This window comes from Coenobita brevimanus, chromosome 110 (genome assembly GCF_032717465.1).
Source record: "Coenobita brevimanus isolate Jiangsu-jjx chromosome 110, ASM3271746v2, whole genome shotgun sequence".
Taxonomy (NCBI): domain Eukaryota; kingdom Metazoa; phylum Arthropoda; class Malacostraca; order Decapoda; family Coenobitidae; genus Coenobita; species Coenobita brevimanus.
In genome coordinates, this window is record NC_137063.1 from 44,178,091 (window position 1) to 44,198,968 (window position 20,878).

The 20,878-nt window shown below is 36.6% G+C and overlaps 1 protein-coding gene across 11 annotated transcripts in view; it reads left to right on the top strand.

Moving 5' to 3' along the window:
• The window catches only part of slo (calcium-activated potassium channel slo), a 743,408-nt gene that overhangs the window by 636,678 nt on the left and 85,852 nt on the right, over nt 1-20,878 (top strand). For 6 of the 11 annotated variants that reach the window (XM_080286166.1, XM_080286168.1, XM_080286170.1 and 3 more), the window contains exon 15: nt 12,334-12,478. In XM_080286166.1, the coding sequence (XP_080142292.1) occupies nt 12,334-12,478 (145 nt within the window). Of the gene's footprint in view, nt 1-5,232; nt 5,317-8,132; nt 8,160-12,333; nt 12,479-20,878 lie in introns of all 11 variants that reach the window. The other 5 variants (XM_080286162.1, XM_080286163.1, XM_080286164.1 and 2 more) reach the window with 1 other exon arrangement.

The following is a 20,878-nucleotide window of genomic DNA, read 5'->3' on the forward strand; positions in this document are numbered from 1 at the left end:
GTGTGCTGTATATTTTAGCAGCACATGTGAATACTGTACTTGAAACTAGGTTGGAATGGTAACTGATACTGATTCTGATAGTTTGCCACTGAAGCTGGCTCTAGTTATTACTCATATTCCCAGATGTCAGTTAGAATACAGTGAATTGAAATTAAAGTGTTCATGTTCCATAACTTATGTTGCCGAAGGAGGATTAGTGCCCCTCCCTGTAAAACAATTAACTCTAAGCCCTTGGCCACCCCGTTTGGGATACATGGCGTCTGGCAATGAATGAATGAATGAAAATTAATTTTATTTACAGCAGTGTAGTATGCTGTAGTCACTGTGTATCCAGAAAACCATGTAGCCTGTATAACACTTGAATTTTGGTAAAATGAATTTTAGTGTTCTTTTGCTAAGTGTGCTAAGTGATTTAGATGAGACTGAGAATCTGATCATTACTCTGTGGGCACTGGTAAAATGTTTTTGTGGAATGTGGGTGTGTGGTGCTCCTAATGTTACATTGTGGGAGGGGCAGGTGGTTTATTGAGGTTCAGTACCTTCCCCTCTGCCTCAGAGAATCACTTTTTATTACATTGTATTTAATCTAGGGAAGGATAGTTGGATGCATAAATTAAGAACATGAATAGTATTACAAATTTTATTCTTGTATATTTAAATCAATGATGTGTTCACATCTGTTTTTATGCAGACGTGCAGCACATTATAACTTGTCCCCTTTGGTGGTTTGATTCTGTGGAACTTACAAAATATTGCCATACAAGGTTTTCAGGGAAATACATACATAGAATATTCGAGAACAGATATTGTTTTATATTTAGTGCAGTCGCACTTTACACATAGAAGTTGAAATGCACATCATAATACCAGATGATGAGTAATCAGGTAGATTTTGTTTGGTTGCAGAAATTATTTATCTTTCCTTGAATTTAAAACTGCAGTATTGTATATAATGTAATTGTTATAGACTTTATTATGTGTACTGTATCAGATTGTGGTTCATGTGATATCAGAATGAGAGGTAACATTGTCCATTATGACAAGCAGCTAAAGAAAAACACTTAATTGATTTCAGAATATTGTCAGGAAAAGTGCTGACTGTTGCATAAGGGCATCATTTAATGAAATGGTGCTATCATATCCTCTCATGTTAAAGATTGTTGTGTGGTTTAACTTTGTAATGTAAACAAGACTGTTTACCTAACCCTTCTCATACAGCACAAGGTAACATTTTAATCATTCTGATGTCTTACACAGAAGAGATATAAAATTTATGAAGAATCATAATTATAAAGGCATAGTCATTGTGGAACTGAGTCTCATACATGAGGATGATTATGATAATGTATGTCATTTAACTTTTATATGTTTTGCAAAGAGGACCATAATTGGTAAAGTTTCTTAATAACTGTACTTTCTCAAATGATCATGTAGACTTCAAAAGTGAAGGAGGCAGAGGGGACCCTCAAGGTGCGTTTTACATAAATGTACTTTCGTTTCAACTTTGTTGCTGTTGTTTTTCTTCTCATCTCGGATGTATTATTTGCGGTGGGCAGATGGAGTGCATGAATCCTTCTCTCTCCCGCCCACACTAACGTCTGTCTTTTCTTTAGTGGCATTATTCAGGAAAGGAGTCCGGGCAGTCCAATTGGTAGGACGAACAAGTACGTAAGCCAAAGAAAAAGCTCCCCTTCCCATAGGGTGACCATGATCGTGATGGTTGGAAGTGTTGCAGTTGCATGTTGTTGCATGGTAACATTTTTTAACATGACTACAGTTTTTTCTTACTTCTATACCCGTGGTGTTACGTAGCTTCAGGGTGTCGAGTTCAGGCTGCGAGAAGCTTGCCCCAAATTCCATGAAAAATGTTTATATCTAGACAGTAATAAAGAATAATAATGTGCATTGCTTAAAGTAAAAAAAATCCTTCCAGAAGTGAAATTAGTCATAAACGTGTAAAATGATTCCTTAATCAGTTAATAAGGTGAAATTTTGTGGTAATGCATGATGTAATCTCAAAGCTTTGGTATTTTGGGCTATGCAGCTCATAGCTTGAATGTTGCCAAACCTGGTGACTCGACTAATTTGCATGTCTCACATTGAAAGTTCAGACCTGCCCCACAGTCCATTTAATAAAGTTTTAAACAACTCTATCCATAATATTTTATAAAGCTAAATATACTCTTGTTGATGTAAACTTACCATAGTTTTGCCGTTGCTATTGGCCATGACTTGTTGTAAACTGTAAACGATTTAGCTGTGTGTTGTTATGTTAAACTGAAAAACTGTTAGTGACCTGTGTAAGACGAATGTTACTTTACTCTAAGTAAACAATGTATAATTGTTGGATTCAATACAGAAGTGAAATTTTACCATTTAAAATACTGTATACTGTGAATATTTCCTTCCCTTTCTTGCTTTCTTCTAATCCTCATTCCCTCTTTCTGTCTCTCATTTATTCATTAGGTGGAGAGGTAACCTATATACCAAGTAAGTCTGGAAATGCAGCAAATTATATTCTTAAGGCGTGACACAGTTGTAACAGCTCAACAGCTGCATGAAGAGAATCTGGAAGATTAGTGCAATAGTCAAATCTTATCTTCCACAACATAGCTGTTGACTGAATTTGCCAAAGAATTTACCTGAGTGATTATATGATATGCCTCACTTTTAATAGTTCGTCAGTCATTAGTGGCCCTGATGAAAATAGTGTACACATAGTTTGCATTTCCCTTGATATCGGAACTTCGCACTGAGAGGAAGTTAGCAGTTCACTCATTTTTCTTATGATATCCCATAGATGTGGTGATTGAAAAAAATCAGTTTCTTCTTTTAATTTGATTGCCCAGTAACTTATAATAATTTAATTAGTATCTTGGAAAGCGTAGCAACAGACCACACTGTAGCTTCACAGGTATCTACATTTCTGATTTTCTGCAGTGGCCAGGGTGGAAATATATCTCTATAATATCCCAAAGGTGTATTTTTTTTTTTTTAATAAACTTACTAAAATCAGAAAAGCATAGACATGATACAACAAAGAACACTGAATAGTCCAAACTGTACACCAGTTGTAAAGTGATCACAGTTATAATGTGATAATGTTCAAGTTAAATTATTCATCGAAGTTAATTACTGTGGCTTTCAGTTGAACCCCTGATTTCAGTATTTCGCTCATCTTGAAGCTTATAACAATATGTGTGTGGCTGGAAATTATCATTTGCCTGTAACTGATCTGATGGGCTTAAATCTAATATAGTTTAATGTATCATTTAGCTGCATATTAAGTTTAACTTTTATCTAAACCTTTCTCAGTATTTCATTGACTGATACTTTTCAGAGTATATTTCATTTGCATTTGAGTTAATCTTTCATACTCTGACTTACTGTTATGTTTATTTTGCATTGAGCCTCTCATTTTTAAAAGCATTATTGCTGCTGTAGCAGACTGGGCTAGAAAGAGTATCATGCCTATACTGATAACATGCTAATCATGGTTATTGCTACAATATTAGGTTGTATGCAGTTTCTGAAGTTTTCCGTCAATCTGTGGGTCACTAAATCTCTGGTTATTGCTACAAAATTAGGTTGTATGCAGTTTCTTAAGTTTTCTGTCAAACTGTGGTTCACTAAATTTCTGTAAATGAGAGGTATACATCAGCTGAAACTTTAATCCTACCCTGACCACTCATGCATCCCTTAATCCTACAGTTTAAAGCCAAAGCAGATATCCTTGTTTACTTTTGAATTTTTTTCTTTATTTTTATTTATGTGCCTGCTGTTTCATCACTGCTTTTCTTATTTGGTCATATTCCATTTGATAGGATTACATTATTGTTAGAAACCATGAGGAATGAATGTTCTCAGACTACTGACTACTGTAGTCAAACTGTGTTTTATATTTAGAATAACTGTGTTTAATATTTAGAATAACTGTATCCAAGATTGATTTCTAAATCAGTTCTGTCTACACTGTTAGTGTCAAAAAAATTGTATTGGGCACCATTTTTCATAGCAATTTTTCTCAGATAATTTGTAAGTACCTAGGGATCGATTTTTGTGAGTTAACATGACTCAACATTAGAAGGGGATATTTTACAGCTGCACCTTTTGATGTCATGAATGTTTATAGAAAGTTGTACCACTGGAATTAAGCCCAAGTGATTGCCACATTTTCACCTGAATGCTGTGGAGAGACAATTCTTAGTGATGCCAAAACCATAGAAAAATTTTCTTTGAGTTTACTTTTTTTTTTCTTTAGTTCCATACTGTATTTCATGTGATGGAAAAAGGACCCAGGGAGTGTACGAGTGTGCTTAGAGAAATAAAGGAGAGGAAGGCATGCGGTGTGACTGAAAATTTCTATTGACAAATGATAAGTGTTCCATCATCTATTGTTAGTGGACACATGATAGTCAACATGTTAATTAGGTCTTGGTATCCAGCATTGTTTGATAAATTGCCTTCTTACTAGTAATTTTCCTATACAGTACAGTTTAGCCTTTGAATAACTTTTACCAGCCATGTAGGTAAAGATAAATGTAATACTGTATTTACATTTTTATTTTTCTTAATGGAACCTTCTCAGGTAAAGAATAAAAGTATAGAAATTATTTTATAACCTCCTCACTCCTGCTCCCTGGGGACAGTTCATTAACTCCCTTATTTCTTTGCTTAACTATCCCTATTCCTCACAGTGTCCATGAGACATATAATGTCCCCTAATACATATCTGATGTGGCCTTCCCTCTCCCCCTCATTGCATTATTTTTTGTAGTATGTATTAGCGTCACTATCAATTCATATGTCAAGAGTATTTGGAGTGTTAGTGTGTTTGATGGTCCTAAATGGCTTTTGGACATGCACTTCCCATGTTCCTAATCTCCTGTCCATGTTAGTCATATTGAAGATAATTATCTCCATATCCTTTGTCCCCTTTAGTAACTCCATCTTCTCAGCAATTTTTATAAAGCTTTATATATACATGGTATTGTAATCCGTTCAAAACTTCAGATGTTCTTTTTTTTTTCCCCCATGTTGTCATGATTTATCAGTGTTTGTTTCTTCCACAACCCTCCTTTAGTTGTTGATGTGTGTCATGGTTTTCTTAATCATTCATTTCCCTCATCTTCCCAGGTCTGTGTTTGCCTTTTGCTCCTTTTTGTGTTTCCTTTCTTTTACTACTGTGTGGCTGTTAGTTACGCGTCTCTTCTCTCGGTGTGTTTGTTTCAGATAAGTCAGATATTGATACTGACCTCTACCAAGTCACTTACACCCCTCCTGAAGTACCAAAGCGACACCTAAACAGCACAAGAGGTATCTCATAGTCAGCTTTATTCTATATTCACCAATTTCTGTTAAGCATATCTTACTTTTCTCTCCTTAGCCTATTAAATATCATTATCCACATATGCGAGTGTTCTGCAAATAATAAAAGATAAATATTTTTAGGTAATACATTACAGTATATAGTTGTTTGACCAAATTATCCAATTGTTTCTCAGATCAAATTAGCCATAAGTCTATTAGTTTATGATTATGATAAAAGTATTGGTAGCTTGACTGTCTTTGAGTAATTGAGCTTTGTGGCAGCGTTCCTTAAAGGTGCAGTACTTAGTCCATGGTCCCTCGTAATCTTTTACCTCAACAAGTTACTCTTACATTTAGTTCTTTCCTACATCTTGGGTCATTACAGAATTCATTACAACTGTCAATTGATTTTTTTTTTTTTTTTTTTTTTTTTTTTTTTTTAATAACATGAAAATGAAGTAGTACATTGATAATAACTTGTCCACTACCACTCTCTGTGTTTCAGATGCTCAGTTCATATTACTCTGGCCATTTGCATCAGTTTAATGTTGGATGCTGTTGATTAAGAGATTCACAATACAAGTGTCATCATTTAGGATAACATTGCAGTTACTGTATTTATACTACTATTTTTAAGCAACTCATATAGCAGAGTTTGATGTCAAGGCATAATTCATCGTATCTGCTCTATGTCTAGTTTAAACTAGGGTACAGCATATGTCAATATGTATGCTGTTATCAGTAGTACATATATTGCTTTTCAGTGATTCAGTATTGTAAATTGATGGCACCAGAAAGTATTGAAATTCTGATGTTTAATTGCTTGTGGAAGATGAATAAAAATTTATGCAGCCAGTGCACTTTTGTATTTCGTAATTGTTGAATGTAAAGCTTGATGACATTGATTTCACATTAATTTCATACATATTCCAAGTATTTTTATCTTATGCTTATGGGTGTAAATTGCTGAATAGTTTTGTGATAGAGGAGCATAAATGTAGCACTGATTTATGTAGTGTGCAGTTGCAATTCTGAGCTTTTTTTATTTGTACAGAAACAAACCTTTTATTTTTATATGACCCAGATCTAGAGTGGTGCCAAGAGCTATCACTGAAATTTTAAAACAGTTTTAGTGATGCATACTTTTTAGAATGGTTTTTGAGGCACCTCTAACTGCTGTACCTCCTGGGAATGTGGCCTTTGTCTGTCTTGCAAGTTCTTTAGAAAATATTTAGTGTTAATGTTAGTGGAAGAGGGCAGGTGGCAGGCAGAGAGAGAGAAAGAGGGAGAGAGAGAGTGAGGGTGAGAGAGGTGAAGGGGAGGACATATTTAGAATATGCTTAGTTACTCTCCTTTTCTCCCACAGTCTCCTCCCTATTATCCTACCCTCCCTTACGTACGGGTCGAGAAGCAGGGGTGGGAAGGGAAGTGATGTTAGAGAGATGCTCAGTTCCCTCCCTTCCACCATACCTTTCACCACTTCTCCCTCCCTCTTTCCACCCCCTCTTCCTTGTAGGGGTGTCGGTAGGTTTGGTTGTCAGAGTTGTAGTCACTTGATTATATCTTTTACATATCTTATACATATACTGTACTTGACGTTGTGTGTGAACCTGACTGTTAATTGTGGTTGTAAGCGCATCAGAAACAGTAATGGTATCTTTTTTGTATTGTGCACTGTGATATCCTTAACCAGTATGCAGTTGACAAGGTAAAAGAAATGCCCCCTCCCCCAAAACAGCAGTGCATAAGCAGAGTGTTAGTTGTTTTGTGTGTTGTATTCCGTGCTGATTACTATTAAGTCAAGGGATCAACAATACTGTAGTGTTGATCCTAACGTGGACCAAATGGTGTACTAGCATATACTTTTATACATAGATGTGTATTAGATACAGAGCAGTTGTCCACAAAAAGTTGCTCCCACAAGCTAAAATAACTTTACAAATCTTCCTGTCTGCAAATCTTCCTGTCTGCCTCTTACACTTCCTTTCTCATCTTAGCCTACTTCCTCACCTCAGCACCTCCTGCTTCCATAGCCCTTTGCATTGCTCATTTGTAACAGTGGAAGCATGTCAGGAGTGTGTGTGTGTGTGATAAGGTGATTAAGAAATTATGTAATCCTCAACCCCACCCACTTTTCTGATCTATCATTAAAAGCCTGTGGAGAGCTGTTGACCAAGGAACTTATAAATAAAGATTACTGAAATTTCTTGGCAGCACCAAAGGAATTTTGAGCATAATAGAACTGTTAGAGCAGAAATAAATATTCAAGCATGACTCTGCAGATAGGTTGATCGTGCTGAAGCTTGCAGTTAGGAGGCCAGATGGGGCAGTGCCTTTTTTTTTTTTTTTTTTTTTTTTTTTTTTTTTTAAAGTTTGGTGCCTTTATAGCCACACTCAAGCATCTTTAGTCACCAGACATATGACCTCTCATAAAGTTCTGTTCTTGATTTCTGTTTACTAAACCTAACTTAGTCTTTATCATTTTACCTCATTTCAGTAGCTCTCTTCATCTCTTGTAACCACAAGGAATCACAGTATAATAACAATAAATGTCAGTTGAAAAATATGCCTCGGTGGTTGTAGAGTATTTTGGGAAAATGAGATATACATCATTATATTCAAGAACTTTTAATTGACTTTGATAGTACTGCATACTTGTACAAGGAATGGAAGGAAAGAATTGAGCTCTGCTTTAGTTGCATTTTCTTTATAACTATTCCTGTGGCTGAATAAATTTTAAGATGTTTTGCATTTATTTGATTTTATATTGTTTTGAAAAGCACTGCCCAAAAAAATTGTCTAATGCCGGTCCCTTCCCACAGGCGAGAAGATTCCAGTGAGGGATGGAAGTAAGTGTTGGAATTAACCAGAATTATCTCCTTGATCCCTACCCAATTCCTAATCATTTTCACACAGTCTCCATCTATGTTCCCCACAGTGCACACTAAGTTGTGTTCAACAAACTTTCCTCTCAGTTCTGTATGACTGATGCCTAATCATTAAACAGCTCCCACTCAGTCTCACACAACTTCTTTTATACTCCAAATGTTGACCATTCACTCTCAATCAGTCTTCATAGCACCTGATTCACTCCCCAAGCCCTTGCAGTTACACTCGGCTCTCCTGTAATCATGTCCTGCAGTACAGCACTTCTGTTGCATCTCCCAGAATTGTTACAGATTTCTATCAGTTCTGTATGATTCACACATAATCTTACACAACTTACACTGTGTCCCACATCTTTTATACTACAAATATTGGCCATTAACTCCCTTCCAATCTCCATAGCTTTTAGCTCACTCCTCAGTCATGTTGCATTTCCGTGTACCATATCACCCACCCTTACCTTGCATTTCTTTGCCGTGCTACAAATTTAATGTCCACAATAACTGAGCCTATAGCCTCCCCCCATCACAATACAGTATCTCTGTAGACAGTTGCCCGGTAACTGTCAGAATAACTTTACTGAAGTGTATGGTTGATGTGCTGTAACCAACTACCCCACAGTGTCTCTCACAGTTCAGCCTGTTTATTGTACTTGATATTGTAGTTTTGTCCAATGCACTTTTGTAATTCAGTTAACTTTCACTGTGATGTTGTTATTTTTATGTATTATATTTTAAATTAATTCCTTCCCCACACTAACCACAGCTATGCCAACAGTAACCTAATAGCGTACAGTATTATATTTTTAAACATTTCAGTGGTTATGAATTTTGGATCAGGTAGCAACTTAATGTTCTTCATTGTTTAACAGTCTAACACATAGAGTTTTTCACATTACGGAATAACGATATTCCTTAAGATACAGTAAACATGTCAGCTTTCATCCTCTGGAAATTATCTCATCCTGACTCCATTTAACATTCCTGTAATCATCACCTTTCAGTTGTACCTTAAATATTCTGCTTGTTATGTTCTTGCAGCCTGTTCCTGAAAGATACAGCATTGTGTCCTGCATATTGTGTTGAAGTATCTACAACCCACATTACTATCATTAGTTTCCCCAAATTCATCTTGTGCCTTCTTGGTACAGTTCAAATGCAGCTCTGTTTCAGAATTCCTTGTTGTGAAGTAAGAACCATAAAGTTTGGGAAGCCCTCTCTGGCAAGCATATCAGAGGAGCATTCCAGTGCTTTATTTCTTCTGTTATTAGTGATAAATAAATAATAGACACATCCCTAGTTTTACAACTTTATCTTAAGTTTTTCATTGCCATGTGCATTATCAACTGGCTTATTTCCATTGAAAGTGATGGCTTTATTTGCCATGCTTGTATTTCATTACCCTGTTGAAATTGCGCATGATCTTCGGATGATCCTTGGCTGATAGTAAAGTGAACATTTTGTCCTGACATTAGCATGAGTATAGTAATGTACTGGTACTTAGAATTTTTTCTAACATTTTTTTATCTCCCAGTTATACAGTTAATGAAGAATTGGGAGGTATTTATTTGATATTGTCCTGCACCACTGAAAACATTTTTTTCTTCTTTAATTCTTCCACATATACCATATTTTTATGTAAGACTAACGTCATTTATGGAAGGATAGTATTTATCATCACTTTCCTTGCTTCTACAGTACTGTATAGAACCTTGTGTATCTGCAGCATTTTAAAAAGAATGGTGTACAGATAGTATTAATGAAGAATGTAAATGTGCCATTACTAATAACTCATGAAATAGCAGTGATTTTGACAGGTGTGATATTGTTAGTGCGTGACTATAACAATGGCTAGCTTGTTATTTACTTGCGAAATAAAGGTACATCAATGCATGAGCTTTAAGAAATATTTAAAGTTTTACAGGTATTACTAGTAGTAATGAAAATAATGTTAACAGTGATGTTTAAATAATATATTAATGTGTAGATTTTGTAACTTTTGAATTTTGCTGAGGTGGTATAACTTATGAACTACAAATCTATTGAATCAAGTTTTCATTAATGTGGAATGTGGGTAAGTGTCAGATGTCACTCAGCTTTAGAGATTCAGTGGTCAGCTCATACTTTAGCTACCATGATTGATCTAATATGCCTCTTGAATGCTGTTGTGACTGGACATGTTTACAAACCCCTATACTGGAAGACACAAAATGGCACATTCCTGTTTTTCTGTTCCATGACCTCATATGTTTGGTATAGACATTACAACAGCCCATAGATATATTTCAGGTGCATATATAACAGGAATTGAGTTTTGTGCAGTATTTTTGGCATCCACATCATATTCAGGTTGAGGATCACTTTACAAGAGTGAAGAGAATTTGCCCTCTCAAAAATGTGAGATTTCATATAATAAAACAGCATAGTTGATCATATATTGTACCCCCTTAGTCATGTGAAGCTTTTACACCAAGGATAATACAACATTCTTCTTAAGTAATGTATAATGCAAATTATATGCATGTTTTTATCCTCAAGGTACAGCATGTGCATGAGTAGAATTTTCTTAATGTTTGCTTAATGTTTGAACTTCATTTCTTAACCCTGTCACCTGTACAGTTCTTATAATACATCTGACATGATTGAGCATTTTTTTTTTTTTTTTTTTTTTTTTTTTTTTCATACTGATAAACTTGATGCCTTAGTACTTTTTGCATCAGTAAAATTTTCCAGATCAGTGTTAGAAGCACAGTTAATATTTTGGTACTGATTACAGTATATTATGATGGTACTACTAAAAAACTGTTTGGTAATAGGGTTAATTCTAGGCTGAATTTGCAGCATTTGAAGTTTCATTATTCTCAGTCCCATCAGCATGATCACATATTTTTCATTTTATTCTTCCCAGCTCCAGCCAGTTTTATTCAGCCTAGGAGAAACTCTTCAAACAGCAAAGGATAGAAAATTGCTTTCATTAACCCCTTCCTTATCAGAGGACTTTCCAAAGCTGAATAAAATTGTCCACTACTACTGTGAGTAAAATGAAAAGTATGTCTTAGTAGCGAAGGAGTTAGCTAGTTCATAGGATTTCATAGCTGATTATGACTGTACACAAATCATATGGAACTAAAGCAGTATAGTGCTGTACAGTGTGAAGAACATCACAAGCTCAGTGCTTATGCCCAAGTTCATATAATAATACATTATACAGTCTTCATATTAGAACCTTGCTGTTTATACTGTACAATGAAAGTTTATTTAAATGTGGATTGGTTGAAGGGAGTTTTATAATTTCTATACAATATTAAGAGAGTGTGACTGGAGTGAGGTATAATGTATCAAACTGTCCAGTTGCAGAAAACTTGTAATAAACTTACTTTTTCACAAGAAATTAACTATAATTTCTGCTCTGAAATACTTAAAGAATAAGTCATGTTTTGAAGCTAGGAGACAAAAGTGAGGTGGTACATAGGATTGTTTATGCAAAATTATTTTGAGTTTGTGTCCAGAAAATGCATTAGTTTGATACTCAGTAGGTGGATATGGGAATTTTTATTGTGAATTCATGTGACTGGTTGTGCTATACTTATTTGTGAAGCATAGTGATGTGTACTAGTTGTTAGCTTTGTTTGTAATGAATGCTGCTGCATGGTTCCTTTTAAGCTGAATAGTTCTGCATCATATTTATGTGTTGTATGTTCTACTGTATAGGCAGTGCTCCAAACCTTGTGTTTTTCTTGAAAAATTTCCTGGCATGTGATATCCCCAGCTTATGATTATTTATCTCCAAGCTATCCAAAAGCCCTTCCTGTCATTTCCAGTTATACCTTCTCCAGCTCCTGTCATTACTGTCATCATTCACATTCAAACAAGTTACCCTCAAACTACTATTTATCACTCCTTTAGGTATTTAGCATCAATTACTTCTGTAATATTTTATTTATCACATTCTATTTAAGTCTGTAACCTCATTGTACCAAAAGCCATTTTTGTAAGAATTTTTAAAGTGATCATTGAGTCTGTTTTTTTTTTTTTTTTTTTTTTTTTTTTTTTTATAGTGATCCTGTACTTTATTTTAGTGGTGATTTAGAAACTGCTTAAGGAAGAAAGTGTCAATGCAGAATTTTCCACCCTGCAGTTGCCAATCAGAACAGCAGTGGTGGACAACCCCTGGTCAATGCAGCAAAGACTCTAACCACAGCCAAGAAGAATGGGGGGAGGCTGGGGGACCCTCTCACTTCCCCCAGTCAGGGCTACAACCGGTCAGTGCCACAACAAGACAGGTATTTATAACTGTGCCTTTGTAATTAGTTTAAAACAGCCTCAGTGTTGCCACAACTGTTTACTTTGCTGAACTTTGCATATGTTTTGTTAGATTCACTCAGAGTGATAATATTTTAATGAAATCACACTCTGAAACAGTAACAAGAGGTGGTAAAATATCAGAAGTTTAGTCTGTTTAGTATGTATGCCTTCAGAAATATTTTTTGTTAAAAAAAATTACTGATAAACACTGAAATACAGTGCAAGCAGGGCCCAGTTTGCAATTGGGTTGTGTTGCTGAAACCCAGTCATAAGTTGGAAAATCACACCTGGGACTATTATAACATGAATTCAGTGAGGATACATTGGAGGACCAGCAAGGGACTTTATGTAACCTTACCAGATCTGTTATTTACCTACATTTCACTAATTTCCTTTCACTTAGGAACTGCAGAACTATTGAATATCATTCATATTATTATGCCAGTAAGTTTAGCATAATTATGGCACAATCACACAGTTGGTCTGTTAGCCGACTATAAACAGTACAAGGGGATACTGAGCTTAATTTTTTCCACTCATATTACAGTGCACACATTTCCCCATAGGAACTCAAAAACTACAGTACTGAGTATCATTTACATTAATAATTCTTTGATGATAGTACTGTAACATAATTATAATGCATTTTCATACTGTTAGTGATAAGAGTGCACACATAGCAGAAAAAAAACAAAAAAAACATGAGGTTTGAAAGATAATTTTCCTTCAGCATGGTGATGGGGCAGTCATATTTGAGAAAAAGTATTGACATTGGAAGATTGTCATATTGGAAAATCACTAACCAGAACATTGTGTAATGGGTCCTTCCTGTACCTATATTCGTGCAGCTACATATTTAACTCTTTATATTGCATATTTGATGAGTTCATGAGACTCTGCACTACAGTAAGTAGATATGACTTGTATCCATTTTGAACAGTTAAAGCATTTGTTTCTCTACTGATACTTGAAGTAAACAGTTGATGCATACTGCTCATAGGGTAGTGGTAAGCTTAGAATGAGTGACTAAGTAAGAAAACTAACCAAGAATGGATTTTCATATGTTAATATCTCTTGAAGTTGGTGATATGAAACAGTTTTGCACATAAGGATCTGCAGTGTTACTAGTATATCAGTGTTTTGTATGCACATATGAGAACATTAATGACATATTTGTTGGTTGTTTGGGATACCAGGTAGAAAAAGAAATCATTGTGATAACCAGTGTCATTTTACTGAAGATTAACACTCATAGTTATGTAATTACTTGCAACATTTAAAAAGCAAGAATTATATGAAATCCATTAAATGAACCAGTATTTAGTCTTTGATCATCACTTGTTTGTTTTGCTTTTAAAGGGATACATTGACCGTGGTCACTTAATGGTGGTTCTCCATGCTGCTCGATCTCTGGCAGCCTCCCTGTTCCATCCCTTATCCCTGAGATCACTCTCTGTGACCACATCCCAGGTCTTTTTTTAATCTACCTCTCACAACCCCACCCTCAGCATTCACATTTCTCATTTTCTTCACCTAACTGTCATCTCTCATCCTCTCCACATGCCCAAACATTCATGGATGCATTGCACATCCACCTAATCATTGTCATTTCTGTATCTGTGAGCCTACAAATATCCTCTTCCTCTCCTGCCCAGGTCTCACTACCATACAGCATTACACTTCTAACACATGCCACATATAAAGATCACATTAGCACTGAGGGAGAGCCCTCTCAATGTCAGGAGAGGCAACAGCTCCCTAAGTTTCTTCCAACCACTCCTCACTCTAGTCATAAAACTAGCTCCAGCCCAACTTCCAGCACATAACATGTCTCTAAAGTAACAACTCTTCCACACACTCAAGAGACTCACCAGCAAGATCAATCCTTTCACACCTGCCAATCTCCATATGCTCTCCTCAACACACTGCACACACAAAATCAGGATTATCTTGCAGTCTGCCTCTATTACCACTACATCTCTTATGCACCCACTTATCACAAATGCTGCACTAGATGGAATTACTTCCCATGCCCTTGTGGCAGACCACACTTGACAACTTTCCCTCTTCTTTGACAGTACGGCCACCAACCCTAGATACCATCACCTTTGTTTTATCTGCATTTACACTCGAGCTCTTGTGCCCCATAGCATCTCTCCACTTCCTAAATATTTCCTCCATCTCCCATTTATTCTTTGCAGTCAACCCCAACTCATTGGTATACAACATCTCCCACGGAAGCCCATCACTGAAGTCATGTGAGAGGGTTTTAGGCATCATGATACACAATCATGGACTCAAGACTGACCCCTGATGCTCAACAACATTCACAGAAAACTCATCATACATATCACCATTTACTTTCACCTGGGTGCGAGCACCCACATACATAACCATAACCACTCTGTAAGCAGCCATTCCTTGATCCCAAGCTTTCTCATAGCCCACTTCACCACCTCCCTAGGGACTTTGTCAAAGGTCTTCTTCAGATCAACAGAAATGAAATACTACTTCCTTTTCTTTTCCTATATATTTTTCTTGAAGCTGTTGAACAGTAAATATGGCATCAGTGGTCCCTTTGGCTGGCATAAACCCAAATTGCAACTCATCAGTATTCACCCTTTCTCTAATCATACCTTCTAGAACTCTCTCCATTACCTTCATTATCAGATCCAAAAGTTTTATGCCACTATAATTTCCTCTTCTTTCAAGGGCATCACCCTTCCCCTTGGACACATTTACAATCACACTTTACAGCAAGTCATCTGGGACAACACTTTCATTTATAGTTGCTTTTATCAAACCAGTAACTAACCCCACTCTTATAATTCCTGCGGCTTTTCGCATTTCAGCGGCTTCCCCAGCTGCATCCTGCCTATTGTCCTGTTCACAGTAACAGCATCAATCAAAGGCCAAGGGCCAAGCACTGGATCTGCTGACTCCAAACCTTCCCTGTTCCAGTCAAGCTCCTCATTCACTTACTGGTTATAATGTCCTCTCCAGGCATCTTTTAGGTCCTCACTCTTTACCACTATCTTTCTTTCATCATTCTTCACACACTGCTCATGTATGATATCCTTGTTTTCCCTGTTCATCTGATTTTTCACCTTAAATATCATACTCTTCCTTTCAGCCCATTTAGGTTATAAAGTAAAGGTCTCCAAGACCCAGATTTTGCCCTGTATACCTCAGCCTATTTAGATTATAAAGTAAAAGTCCCTGAGACCCAGATTTTTCCCTGTATACCTCATTTTTAGCCCTATGCATGGGACCCATGTACAGGTAGACCATGGGGTACGATACCCCCAGGTACAATACCCCGGCATAGCGATGGGGGTAAAAATACCACCTTACTCCGCCAAACAATGGCCAAATCCTGTTATTTTAGTTATTTTTTATTTTTTTATTGATTTTGATGATACAGTATTTTGGACTTAAATTTTGTGTTTAGGTTGATTAATAAACTATTTTTAAAATTAGAATAATGTGTTTGAGTCATAGATGGGGTGAACATTACCATTTTGGAGTACAGTTAACCATGTTTTATTTTTTTCTATACATATTTTTGATGATTTTCATATTTTTTACTTTCAGGTAAGTTATTAACTGCTTTTAGGCTGAGCTTAGTTTGTTTGAAAGTTATCTTGGGGTTTACATTAGCTAGAAACTTTTTTTGGGGGGGCTCATTTGGGTGGGTTTAGGAGTTCGTTGGGGGAGAAACCCAAGGCTTAAAAATTCATTCCTATACTTTACATGTTAAATCTACCCTGAGATATGATACCCCACCTAGCAATGGGTTTTTACTTACCAATTGCATCATTAAATTGGGGTATTCTTGTTTTCCTCTTTGTTACCATCCCTATTCCATTCTTGGAAAAGTCTTCTTTTCTCCATAACAGAAGCTTCTACACCCTCATCCCACCACCATGTTACTTTATGTCTGTGGGGTCCCCTTGCCCATCTGCACACAGAAGCAGTAACTCTCAGGAGATTGTTCTTGAGAGCTTTGTACTGTTCTTTTACACTTCTGTCAACAGCTGCTTGTTTAGCCACCACTCTACTCATCTCACTATAGAAGGCATCCGTTGCTGCTTGTTTTTTTAGCTTCCATATTCTCCTAGGTGCATAGGTCCTCTTCGTCACCACCCGTTCCGTAAGCACCTGGTCACATATCAATAACTTGTGTTGCTGCACAATCTCTTTGCTCCCTTTAACTTTAACATCCCTCACCAACCTCCTATCAGCCCTTCTGACCAGGAAATAGCCTATCTGGCTACTATTTCCCCCAGACCCGTACAGTAAAACCTCAATATAATGGACTTCAGTAAACCAGAATTCGCTTTTATCGGAATCGAGGAGCTACCGGACTAAATTCCTATACTGTATATCGGAAAAAGTCCGATAAAGCCAGAAGCAACCTGGACTGCCTGACCTCAACAGCTATGTTCACCACAGTATGGTAAATAAAAGACATGTTTGTCAATGTACAGTACAGTATTATTATACAGTATATATTATACCGTTTGGTAAATGTAGTGAAGTTATAACACAGTACAGTACAGCAGTGGTAGTTAAAACAATTTAAAAACCATTCATGCGATCCGGACTAATGTCTGATGTATCAGAAAAGTCCGGGTTAGCGGTGGGAAGTATGGATGTCACTTTTATCGGAATTTTGCATTTTTTGAAATGGCTTGGGCCCCAATTAGTCCATTATAGTGAGGTTTTACTATATATAACCAGCTTACTCACCATATCATGAGGACCAAAAAAGGGCATGAAGCCACAAAAAGGCTGTGCTCCACCACCCATTAAAGATAAATAAGTACATAAAATAGAATAAAATCACCACATATAAAGATGAATGGGAGTGAGAAATCACAAGTTCCTGGCAAATATCAACCATCAAATGGCCTTCTGTTTGTGGCATTGAACACACCACGCTTACTGTCTCTAGCCAGGCAACCAGAAATTAATAGGGTCTAAAGGCAAGAATGAAAAGAAAGCCACTCAAAGGACAATAGAATGGAAATTAGAGCCCAAGTCAGGCAATACCCAGTAAGTCTTATGTGACAAAAAATTAATGTGCACTGTAGTTAGGTTCACAGTTGATGGCCAAACAGACATCAGAATCTTTTCAAGTTGTTAGAACAAAATCTAGAAATTGAAAACACAGTAGGAAATTGGTAGGTGAATCTCAAAGTAGCAATCCAAGAAGTGCATCAAGTATGCTCCCAAAATTACCTGGCTCAGCAAATCTAAGTCACAGAACCAGCCAACCAACCACACACACACACACACACACACACACACACACACACACACACACACACACGAACGAACAGCCGGAGCGAGCAGACGTCCCAGCCATCGCTGCTAACCTTAAGTAGTTTCAGGAATTTTGTCTGTCCTGTCTCCTAAGGTCTTGTCTTAAATTTAAAATAATGAAAGTTAATAGACTACCAAAAATGTAAAGATTTATTGGCTAGAGTATACATGAATGTTTGTTGTTTTTTTTGGTAACAGCTGTTTTGGTACTTTAACCAACATTAAACATGGCCGAAAATGTAAACAATGAGGGACTCGAATTTCAGGGATTTGATACAAACACCAACGTCATGGACGTGGTTAAAACATTAATTATGAGGATTAGTGAACTTGAAAAGAAAGTAGAGAATCTAGTGATAAAGGATGTGTCTGAAAATACAGATACTACTATACAGAGTCTGATCCAATCCAATGAAACAGCGAATGAAGAGATTAGAAATTTGAAGCGGGAAAATGTTGAATTGAGGAGGAAACTAGAAGAGAGTACTAATAAAACGGAGAAGGTGAGTAATGTATTAGAAGACCATAAGGCAAAGTGGGCACCTGTAGAAGAAGAACAGAAAGAAGTGGTCAGCTTAAGAGAGATCATCCAGGAAGAAAGGGAAATAAACAAAAAAAAAATGGAAGAAAATGTAGTGAAAATACTGAAGAAAAAAGAGAAAATAGTGAGAGAAACTGTAGAAAGGAACAGATGTGTAGTAATATTTGGAAACAGGGAAGAGGAAGAAAAGGTTAGGTTCGTAAGACTCGAGAGAGACATGAACCTGGTGAGAGGAATATTAGGCAAGATTGACCCCGAAGGAGACAAGTGGGTAAAAGAAATTGAGGAAGTAAGGAGGATAGGGCCTTATGAGAAAGGAGAAACAAGACCAATGAGAGTCAAGTTTACATCAGAAAGTGTAATAAATGAGATACTTAAAGTGACCTGGAAATTAAGCAAAGAGGCGGGGTGGAAAATATTATATTAAGAAAAGATCTGGATGAAGAAGAAAGAGAAGTTTTAAAATCATTAAAGGAAGAAGTAAAGGGAAAAAATGATAAGAGGACAGAGGAAGAATGTAATACTTTTTTTTGGAGAGTATTAGATATGAACGTAAGGAAGTGGTATTTAAGGAAATAGAAGTGAAGGAAACTAAGGGGGATGGCTATGAAAGATCAGAAGTTGAGGAAGTGGTACGGATAGAGAGTAGGAGAGAAGAGGGTATTAAAAACGTCAAAAATAATTTGAAGGTGATATATACTAATGTTGATGGTTTCATATCGACAAGGATCGAAATTAACGATTTCTTGAGAGAACATGAACCTGATGTCATGTGCTTTGTAGAGACCAAATTAAGAGAAGATATTGATGCTCATTTGGGAGGTGGTAAATACAAACTGTGGAGAAAAGACAGGAAAGAAATAAAGGGAGGAGGAGTGATGATAGCAGTGAAGAACAACATAAATGTAGATACTGTGGAAATGGGAGAGGCAGGGCTGAAGTGATATATATGAAATTAGAAACTGGAGAGAATGTTAAGAGAGATATGGCGGTAGTGTATGTTCCCCCAAAGACAAGAGCATGGAAGGATGACGAATACCATGAGATGTTGTCAGATATGGCTAGCTATTTGCAAAAAATAATTGAGAAAAGCAATAATATAATTTTAGTGGGTGACTTTAACTGTAAAGAGGTGAACTGGGAGGAATGGTACTTGGGAGGCGGTGAGGATTCATGGGGCACAATGTTATTAAATATAATAATGAATAATGTGATGACGCAATGGGTCAAAGAAGAGACACGGTTTCGAGGTGAGGACACACCAGCAAGGTTAGATTTACTGTTCACCAAAGAACCCGATGTAATAGAATTATTGAAATATCTCTGCCCTTTAGGAAAAAGTGATCATGTGGTCATTGAGTTCCAGATGTTAATAGGAAATGTCGAGCCAAGAGACGAGCTTCATAGACAGGGAAGATACAACTTTGGGTAAGCAAATTTTACAGGATTGAGAAACTTTTTTGAAAATGCAGATTGGAGAAAATTCAGAGAAACAAAAGAGATACAGAGGAAGTGGGATATCTTTCTAGACCTCTATAATTTGGGAGTGGAAAAATTTATACCACGAGTAAGAGGGAAAGAAAACAGGAAAAAGGAGTGGTTTAATAGAAGGTGTATGATAGCAAAATAAGAGAGAGATAAGGCGTGGAACAATTGGAGAAAGAGAGGTAACAACAGAACAAAGGAAGAATATAAAAGAACAACAAATGAATACACAAGAATACATAGAGAAGAAGAAAGGAATTTTGAAAAAGGTATAATAGACAAATGCAAGGATGAACCCAAACTGTTTTATAGATTTGTTAATGGCAAACTAAAACAAAAGGAAGGAATCACCAAACTGAAAGTAGAAGGAGAGGTCTTTAAGGATGCAGCAATGCAAGCAGAAAGAATGAACAAACGTTTCCAGTCAGTTTTCACTAAAGAAAAGGAGCTTGTGGAAGGGGAGGGAGTGATTAGAAATGTTACGGTGATAAAAGATATAAAAGTGGAGGTACAGAAAGTGTATAAATTACTGGAAACTCAAGATGTAAGGAAAGCCCCAGGACCTGATGGAATTTCTAATTGGGTACTGAAGGAATGCAGAGAACAACTGGCGGATAAAATTCACAGTTTAATCATATGCTTACTGGAAGAGGGGAAAGTGCCACAAGAATGGAAGAGGGCAAATGTGGTACCAATTTACAAGGGAAGAAACAGGGAAGAACCCCTGAATTATAGGCCAGTGTCTCTAACCAGCATGGTCGCAAAATTGTCTGAGAGAATCCTGAAAGACAGATGGATAAAATATCTGGAAGAGATGAATATTTTGGCTGAATGTCAGTTTGGATTCAAAAGTGGAAGGTCATGTGTTTCTAACTTGTTGAGCTTTTACTCAAGAGCGATTGACGTGTTACAGGAGAGAGATGGTTGGGTGGATTGTGTGTACTTAGACTTAGAGAAGGCCTTTGACAAGGTACCTCATAAGAGACTAATGTGGAAACTAGAATATATAGGATTGAAGGGGAAA